The sequence below is a fragment of the Sesamum indicum genome, linkage group LG4 (assembly GCF_000512975.1).
Source record: "Sesamum indicum cultivar Zhongzhi No. 13 linkage group LG4, S_indicum_v1.0, whole genome shotgun sequence".
Lineage (NCBI taxonomy): Eukaryota > Viridiplantae > Streptophyta > Magnoliopsida > Lamiales > Pedaliaceae > Sesamum > Sesamum indicum.
Window position 1 is genome coordinate 15362667 of NC_026148.1, and position 10306 is coordinate 15372972.

At 32.3% G+C, this 10306-nt stretch overlaps 1 protein-coding gene across 1 annotated transcript; it reads right to left on the minus strand.

The window, feature by feature from the left end:
* Positions 2772-5343, minus strand: LOC105161120 (probable aquaporin PIP2-5). The gene is made up of 4 exons (XM_011078710.2): positions 4953-5343; positions 4385-4680; positions 3176-3316; positions 2772-3079 (listed from the first exon to the last, which is right to left on the minus strand). Exons 1-4 carry the CDS (start codon positions 5239-5241, stop codon positions 2960-2962), a joined length of 846 nt encoding a protein of 281 aa, XP_011077012.1. The 5' UTR covers positions 5242-5343; the 3' UTR covers positions 2772-2959.

Below are 10306 nucleotides of genomic sequence, written 5' to 3' on the forward strand. Positions count from 1 at the left end.
TTGGAGCAAAACTTGAAAGAGATTTTAGTGAAGCACTTATTATTTATGTAGTTGGTTTATTTGGTCTGTATGACGTAAATGAATTCATAATTATTTAACTTGGTACTATTTCGTCCAGAAAAAGGATGAATTACAACCAGTTTTTACGAAGCTTGACACAATTATGACTATTCCTCATTGTCTCAAAAATTCGCAATATCCCTAATGCTTGATGAAATTATATAATAGTGTTTGAATTTGTGTTTTGAGTATTTTGTTTTGGTATTTTGTAAATAGAGAAAGAAAAAAAGAGATAAATAAGTGTGTTGTCTATTTAAATATCCAATAAGTTATATTTACATATACACAGAAACTAGATAAAAAAAAGTTAATTAATTTAAATAAATTAACATACATTTAAAAATATTATTCAAAGCAAAATTGTGACAAGTCTGGAACAAAACCCGAGACATTAAAACATATAGGGACACGCGTGACGACTTGCCTCCCTAAGCTATACATATATGAAATAGGTAGGGGGCCGGTCCCAACCTACGACCGCGCCATGACATCGTTGTGAATTTCGAGTTTGTCTTGAATTAAATTAGGATTCTTAGAACTGAAACCCCTCACTCCTACACTCCTACTCTACTCTCCCTCTCCTCTCCTTTTCAACACACCTATCATCCTCACCTCATTTCTGCACTCCCCACAGCCCAAAAAATATTTGTGTAACCATGTTGATGTTAATAGGAGTAGTTTGTATAAATTATATTAACGTTTTAGTAGGTATATGTTTAATTTTTTTAGAAAGTAAGAGTAGTTTGTGTAGATAGATCATAATTAATATAAGAAACTCTATATGTGAGTTGTATTTTCGAGAAAAGGGTGGAAATTTGGGGATAAGGCACGATCATATCTCCTCTTTGACTTGAACAGCGCGTCTTTGGTTGGAAGAAGACTCTTTTTAGATTAGGACTCTTACTCTACAAGGGATCCAGCTTTTTGGGGGCGTCTTCCTTCTCCTAGGCTGGGCTTGAAAGATGGGTTTGAGGTCCGACAAGCCTTGTACCAGGCCTCCTTCTTGGCCGATCTTTGTGTATTAGGTTGACTTAGTGTACTAGGCTTTCCTTTTTAGCTAAGCCTCGTTTATTGGGCTTTAGATCTCTTCATGGCCAAATGAGAGGGGGATGTCTTTAACTTCCTTCTTTTGCCAATCTGTTTTCTAAGGGGTACCCGCCAAAGCCGCCCGCCTGTTTGCTTTTTGGAGGGCACCTGCCAAGACCACCCTCTTTTTTTTTTTTGGGGAAGCACCTGCCAAAACTGCCTATCAAGTGTTCTTGGGCCTCCTAGGATATTACAGGCCTCTCGTTTTTTTTCTTCTTTTTGGATCATTTGAGCCTTTTTGAGCCAACCTATTTTTATGCACACCACGTGTATCTTCACCGTACAAGGGTAGTTTAGTTCGAAAAAAATTATTTGACATTTAAGAAGTCAGTAATAAGTCAATAAAATGTAAATATCACTTTTCATTCAATTTTTTCGTTAATATCAGCAAATTCGGTGAATTCTGACTAATGAAATGACTTATTTGTTAGATGAAATCAAACCTTAAGGGTGTTAGATGTAATTTTTTAAACCACATGAAGTCTACGTGTAATTACAATAAATCTAAAGGGAGGGGAATGTAGTCATGCCTAAATTATTGTATGCAAAACTTACATTTTTTGTCGCAATTGAAATTAATAAATAAATTTGTGTTTTATTAATTATTTTATTTATATTATGTATTAATTATAAAACAAGCATAATATACTCGTTCTATAATTAATTTAAATTTGGTCGGGCCAATTCGGTCCGAAATGTTTTGTTAATTAAAGGAAGTGTATTTATTTAAGTCCCACTTGCATAGTCTTAGCTATTCCTCAGCAGCTATTGGGCTGGTAGGGAGCCCACTGGATTTGTGGTCCACCACTCATTAACCACCCAAAATTCAAATCCACTTCATTCATTTTCTTTTATTGCCTTTTCACTTTCTTTTTCAAGAACCATCTACCAAACATCTCATCATTTTAATTGGTGAATTTGGTTTCTCTATTTTTTGGGATTTCAATTTATTTTTTAATTATATAGATATACTTTTTATCATTGCATAAACAACATATTTTGTATTTTTGATTTTTTTAACAATAAAAAAGGAGACTTATATTACTTCAAGTCATATATATGTCTCTATATATATTTGAGTAAATTACAACGAACCCACTTGAAATTTGTCATTACAATCGCATTCTCGTTATTTGGAATTATAAATACTTCTTGATATTAAATAATTATTTAATAAATACTTTTTCACGATAGTTTGTTATAGAATGGTATTTGTTAGATAATCTTTAATTCTAAAACAATATTTATAATTTTCAAATATAGACTTGAGCAAATCATAAAAATATCACATAAGTATCTTGGATCTTGTTCTTAGATGGATAAGTTTAGTTATATCAGTATGTGTGTACTGTCTACTGAGTAGGGTGTTCCTCTGCAAAAAGTGTAGTAAGTTATGTGGTGTCTTATGTCATTTTAGTAGATTCCGTGGCCCATTCACAATTATTTATTTGCAGTATAAGATGTGAATGGAATTTGGAGAAAAGAGAAACTTGTGGAGAATCCCAATAATCCCTTTCTTTATTCATTAAAATATACTAAATATTAAACTAGTATAATTATGGAGGAAATATAATGTTATTTCTATATGCACACACACACGCACACAGATGCACTATGCAGATGTGTGTACTAAAAGGATGAGAAATTCATACACAAAAACTTAACATACAACATAAAATTGAACTGAAAGGATTATTCATAATTAACATGAAATTTCTCTGGTTCAATCTTCTGCTTGCAAAGCATAAATACTAAAACAAGGGAGAAAAAAAGGTGGTTTTTCTGGGGACAACATGATACATAGGAATAATCATCAGACATGGGAACCACTCCTGAATGATCCAAGGGCTTTAGCTGCTCCTGCCCTCAAAATAAACTGGTGGTAGAAGGCCGCAATGGCTGCACCAATAAAGGGTCCTACCCAGAAGATCCACTGCAAAAAAAACCCAACAATAATTAATCTGACAAACTCAAAGATTGGCATTGAGACATGTTCAACAAGTGTTTACGAATGCGGAAAGATAGATACATGATCATGCCAAGCCTCGTCGTCGTTGAGGATAACTGCAGCTCCAAGACTCCTTGCAGGGTTAATGCCGGTGCCGGTTATGGGGATCGTTGCCAAATGAACCATGAACACTGCAAATCCAATTGGGAGAGGTGCCAACACCTAGTTTTCAAGAATAATATGAGCCACATTTAAAAAATATTTCAATTCTATCATCAAGAAAATAGTATAACAATACTAAATTCACTATACTCTTCCAACAATAATAAGCTTCAGCAATAGTACAAAACAAGTCGATGAGTTAAGGCAAAATATATAAAATTAATCCCTTTGCTGAAATTCATGCATCGATAGTGCCAGAATTCAGCTTGATTGTCCCAAAAGACAACATTGTTTCACTTCTAAGGCTAATAAGTGACGCACAAGAACAATTTCCAACCTATCTTGGGGAACTGAACACAATGTATGGGAAATGTGGAATTAACAAAATAACATGTCTTCAAATGCACACAAAAACTAGGCGTATCTTTCGACATTTTTACTCAAACTCAAAGGTTTAGTGTCCTTTTGGGGCCCCTTGCCGTGTGCCTAAGGTTCGGAAAATTCTCATACGTGTAAGAGTAAGGATTCATCAACGTCAGCCGCGGGTTGTATTATTATGCTGACGTGATGTGATCACTACTTACACATATATGAATTTTCTAGTAAGTTTCATGTATGGTAGCAAATTCCAAAGCCCCTTTAGGAGATGAGTTTCTTGAAGTTGCAAACAACCACATGTTTCTTGCAATTGCCCATGTTGTAACGCACACTTCATGGCTCAGAATCAGATTCACACTATTCACATAATTACATAATCGCATTAAATGTTCACAAAAAATTTGGAGTTAGTTTACTAGCTAGGTGCGAATAATTAATTACTCAATAGATGGGATAAGTAACTTTGCACTAGTAAAGCTGTTCGTGTTTGTATGTCCGATTAAAGAAGTATGAAAACAAGAATTGCTTTTTATGAACTAAATCTATTAAAAGATATATGTAATAAGATTCAGAAAATTCTAAATTTGGTTTCAAGATTTTCTAATACTTGTGTGTATCAACACTCGTAAATCCGATGATTCGAGCCAAATAAATTGAAAATTTTAAGACATTTGCAATAATTATCTATATTATATATATATATATATATGTGTGTGTGTGTGTGTGAAAGAGAGAGAGAGAAGTTCTTACAGGGACGTGAGAGTCTCTGGCGTTCCTCTTGGGGTCAGTGGCGGAGAAGACAGTGTAGACAAGGACGAAAGTTCCGATGATCTCAGCGGCCAACCCAACTCCGACGCTGTAGCCGTCGGAGAGCCCGTTGGCGCCGCCGCCGTACCTCTTGTAATGCGATCTCTGGAAGGCCTTGACAAGCCCAACTCCGCAGATGGCCCCCAAACACTGAGCCACCATATACATCACTGCTCTCACCAGCGACACTTTCCGGGCCAGAAAAAGCCCGAAGGTCACCGCCGGGTTTATGTGACCCCCTGCACACACACATCACAACAAAATTTAAGGAGGAAAAAAGAAAAACAGAAAGTGTTTGTTTGGTTGTTAAGATTAGAATGAAATTTTCGTGGTGTAGTGACGTAAACATTATTCCATTTCATCTCATTTTTCATCTCTCTCTAGAAACAGAGGGAAAACATTTTCCTTCCGCAGTTCTTCTTCGGAACTCCGGAAGTAATCTCTTCAAGGAAAAATCAAACAAAGAATTCCATGAAAAACTGAAACTCAAGCAACTCAGAAAGCAGCTAACCGGAAATTCCAGCGGTGCAGTAAACGAGAATGAAAATCATGCCGCCGAAAGCCCATGCAATGCCGAGAATCCCCACCCCACCACATGCGTCGGCCGCCGACTGGCTCTTGTACCCTATCACCGTCAACACAGTGATGTAGAGGAACAGGAGTGTGGCTATGAACTCAGCTATCAAAGCCCTGTAGAAGGACCATTTGGTGAGCTCCTCCGCGTCGATCAGCGGCGCCGGCGGCGGATCGTGGTAGTCCTTCGCTCCGTAAGAGCCGTGCTCCGCCACTTCCTTGGTCATTTTGAGCAGGACCCAGATGAGAAGAGAGTATGTATGTATGTATGTGGGGTGAGAGAGAGAGAGAGAGAGAGGGATTGTGTTGTAGAGTTGTAGTGAGAGAGAGGAGAAGAGTGGAAGAGGGTATTTATGGTGGAGAAAAGAGATTAAGTGATAATTACTAATTAAGGAATATGATTATAATTAATTAAAGTAGCAATTGGGCCGCCCGTGGGCCAGAGGTATGGGTTTCGTTTTCACCGACTTGGGCCCACCACCTCCCACCTTTTTCTTTGCTTAACGGCTAGTTAGGGTTGGAAAAATATCGACAAAAATATTTTTTTTTAAAAAATAATAATAATAATTGCATTTACACCCCTAATTTATAGATTATTTGGGCAAATCATTAATATTTTTTTACGTAGTTATAAAAATTCCTCCTAATAATTAAAAAAAATAGAATAATTTATATAATGATATTGATATTTTTGGAAAGTGTATAGATAATTTTTTAAATTTAAAGATAGTTTTATGTAAATAATATTAACGTTTTTTGTGGGTGCATTTGTAATTTTTTAAAATATATGGATGGTTTGTATAATAAACTATAGATGTAATTATTTCAAAATATAATAATAATAAATTACTAAATAGTCAATTTTGAGATCATTAATAAAAAAAATTATTAAAAATATAGTAAATCAATTTCCGTAAATATTTTCTTATTTTGATAAATATTTAAACTTAGTTAATTAATTAAAAAATAAAATATATAAATGAACAAAATATTTTAAGCTCGACCTTGTTAATAGGTAGAAGAACCCAACGACATACTTTGAAATATGATAATAAATTAAATAAAAATTATATATTCGACTCGACTCAAAATTATTATCTCAAATAATTATATTATTTTTTTGGTTATTTACTATAATTTTGTTTAATCATTGCTCTCAAATTTAAAGTTAATTAAGCTTTATAATAACGGCTCTCAAAATGTGTTTCTTGTTCATGTTACCGTTGTTTTATTTATTGAAATACATAAAATCCGAAAAGGTTCAATAATTGAGGTTGGAATTAGCTGAGCTGGTTTTTTTCCTTTTCTCACACTTCACAAATTCCAATCAATTTTTCAAAAATTAATTAAAAATTGTTACATTTTGCCCCAAACAAGAAAAAAGAATACTAATACTAGTAATTATCTTATAAGTATAATAAAAATAGGATAATTGCACTTATACTCCTCACTTATGTTTTATTAACAAATCATTCATGTCTTTTGCGTAAGTACAGAAACTCCTCGTAGCAACAAGAAAATAGGAGTAGTTTGTGCAATATTGTTGACATTCATGGGGCGTTTGTATAATTTTTCAGAAAATAAGGATGATTTGTGTAAATGATGTTGATGTCTTTTATAGGTATACACGTGTCAGTTGGTATAAATATAATTATCCCACAAAAAAAATATAAGAAAATGGGAGATTGCAATTCAGATAATAAATCAATGGAAAATGGTAATTAGAAATGATTTGGGCTAACTACCATCATAATTGTTAATTATTGCATTTATTGCTTTATATGTATCTTGAACCCTAATTAATTATTCACTTTAATTAAATGCCAATTATAGCAATACATTATGATGAAAAATGGGCTCTCTACTTTTTTTTTCTTTTTTCTTTTTTTTTTTGGGGGTGGATTTTGGAAAATATGAGGTATTTAGAATTTAATTTTTTTTATACAATTCTTATACTTTATGTCCCTAATATAAAAGTTAGAATCACTAGAAGAAATATAATTTAATTACGGTAGTTAATAGTAAAAAATTATGACGAATACTAATTAATCATAGCTACGCAAACACTGTGACCGATTGTTTCTGCAGGTAAGGTTTAAAATATTAAACAGAGCTTAAAACTATGATAAATTTTAATTAACAGGGGTTAAAATTTAAATATTTGTATTAATTTTGTTAATTTAACCAAGATTAAAATATAAATTTATCGTAATTTTTAAGTCGTGGTTACTTATAGTATAGTGAATAATTTATTATTTCTATAGAAGAAAAAAAATAATATTTTTAAAGAAAATAACACAAAAAATCTTGAGAAAAATAGGACTGAGGTTTTAAACGTGTGAGATTATAAAGTGGTGGAATTCTAAATTTGAATTCCCAACAAAAAGAGTGGCTTGCAATTGCAATTATTGTACTTTATTGACAAAAAAAGTTATGTTTGAAACCTTTTTTTTTTTTTTTTATCAAAATGACTACAAATATTCCTTTTGTACCTCATATAATCTACAAATTATCTATTCTTTTTTCTTTTTTTATCCAAATATATGGGATGCATCAATAGGAAAAAGACTTTTTCTGGTAATATTTATCGAATGATGTAATAAATTATATCTGTATAAAAAAAGTAAAATTCTTTTAACTAATCTAAAATCGTATTTTCATGATATAAGATATAGTTCGTTTTATTATTGAAATTGAGAATTTGATTTTTTAAATTTAATATAATGCTTTTTTAGCTATTTTTTTTCTTTTTTTGGAGATGCATATTTGAAAATTTGAGTATGTGAATTAATTATTTTTTGTTGTAATATTTTTTATTTATTCATACATATAAATCACATCACTCTAAACAATTCTCTACTCAAATTAATGTCAAAGAATATATATATATATATATATATATATATATGTGAGAATGTAATCTAGAAAAATTCTAAATTTGAATTTTCAACAAAAAATAAAATAAAGTCATTGCATTTATTGTACTTCATTGACATAAAATCATCCTTTGAATTCTTTTATATGCATAATAACTAGAAATTATTATTCCTTATGTGACCTCATACAAAGTACAAGTTATAAATTCTCTTTCTTTAAATTTTATTTTCAAATTTATGGGCTGCATGGGATTGAAAAGGATTTTTTTTTTTTTTTTTGACTTTTGGTATGTACAATGGAATGTAGTACATTATATTTATTTAAATTAAAATTGAAAAAGATGTGAACTCTATGTCCCGTTGAATGAGATAGTGTCTATCATGATATTGTATGACTCTTACAATTTTATCTTGTTAAGACGCACTTCACTTGGAGGAGTCCGATTATAAATTATTCAAGTTCTTCGTATGCAACTGGATATGAATGCTTTGCTTACATCATCAACCATCTAGACATGGGGCTTGGGACGATTACTTGGCCTAAAAGAGTCTGGTATAAATGAGTGGCTTTTCGGACTAACAAATTATATTTGAAATTCTCTTTGATTTTCTTTTTTTCTTTTTCTGTTTTTTCAAACTAGAACTTAATTTTTGTATTTGACAAATTGAATTCTGTAGAACACCTATTCCTTAACAATGTGCACTCCTTGACAAAATGGAATTTCTTTGCTAGAGCAGGGGGCATAGTGAGGGATCATGTTGGGCAGGTGATATTTGCTTTTTTTTTTAACCGTTAGGAAACACCACCAACATGGTTGCAGAATTAAAAATCTTGATCCGAAGAGTTAGTTTGTGTCTTGACAGGGGCTTTAAAAAGGTTTAGATTGAACTAGATGCATTACATGTTCTCTACATGATCTCCAAACAGTCCATAGGTGCATGGCACCTGCAGATTCTTCTTTCCCGCATCAGGCACTGCCTATCTCAAATGGAAGTTAAGCTCTCACACATCTTCATAAAAGGTAACCAAGCAGCAGACTATTGTCAATCTTGGATGCTTAGCTGAGACTACCTCCATTATCACTCATGACCAACTCTATGGTAAGATCTCATGTATTGTTAAATTTGATCATCTCAGTATGCCATACTTGCGATTTTCATAGTACTTCTAGTTTCAGTATTTGTTAATTGAAATTAAAAGTACTATGAAACCATGTTCATTTTTTATTTCGTGGAAGCATGGGATTCACCCTCACAAAACTGATTCTTACTAGTTCATGCTACTCTGCGATTCTTGTTTATAGTCATAAAGGAGTTGCTCTCATTCTTTCTACTTATTATGGTGCCCTTGATATTGCACCACTTTTTATCTGATGCATTTGGAACTTGTCTGTTGGAGGTGTCCTTCTTTTGGGCTTGTTTTGGCTTATATCTTTTGGCATGGAGTACTTTATTAATGTACATCTAGTGACATGGTTAAATTTTTTTTGAACTGTGAAGCTTTATACTCAAGCTTGTGTCGGTAACTTTTGTCGTTGGCTTAACTTTAGCTTTTGTAAGGGAGTAGTACTCCTTGTTTATGCTTTCTGGAACTATTCTTACAGGGGAGTAGTACTCCTTATTTATATTTTATCAGTTCTTGATTGTAACGGAGTAGTATTCCTTATTTATGGGGTTTTTTAGGCAAATCTAGGGAGTTAGTACTCCCAATTGTAAATTTGGGGCGAAACTTGAATTAATATAGAAGGGAAGATGACCCTGAAAAATTCCCCCACCCTCAAGTGGTTTTTGAAGAAAAAGAAAAATGACATGAATTTAATCTTGAATTTTCTACGCATGTCTAATAATAACTTCTAGTCATGTTTGTCATGTCTGGACAAGATGAATATTTAGCAACTTTGGAATTATTGTCCCTCATCTTCCTTATTATTCCTCATATTTTAATGGTTACGGGCGAAAAATAGTGATAAATAATTATTAACAAAAAATAAGATTAATAAATATTGTGTTGTCTTGGTCAATGATTATATATATAGGCAATTTATTTTTTCAGTGGCTCTACTTGCATAGTGATTGCTATCACACAAGCCAACAATCTTTTCTCCAGTAATTGCCACAGGAGAGCCACATTGTCTATTTGAATTTTGTGAAATTTGTACTTTGTCATATGTAATTATTTTTTTTATTTTTCTGTCGAAAAAACATGGCACGCTGTGCAAATGTGTAAACTATCACATCACATAACTTTTAATACCACATGTGTACTGTATGTGATGTTTTTTTAATAAAAAAAATTATAAAAATAATTGTAAATGACAAAGTACAAATTTACTTAAGATGGTAAACCGACATAGAAAAAAGTTTAAATATTAAAGTGTAAAAACAATTATAGTTTGAATGACAAAATATAATAAAC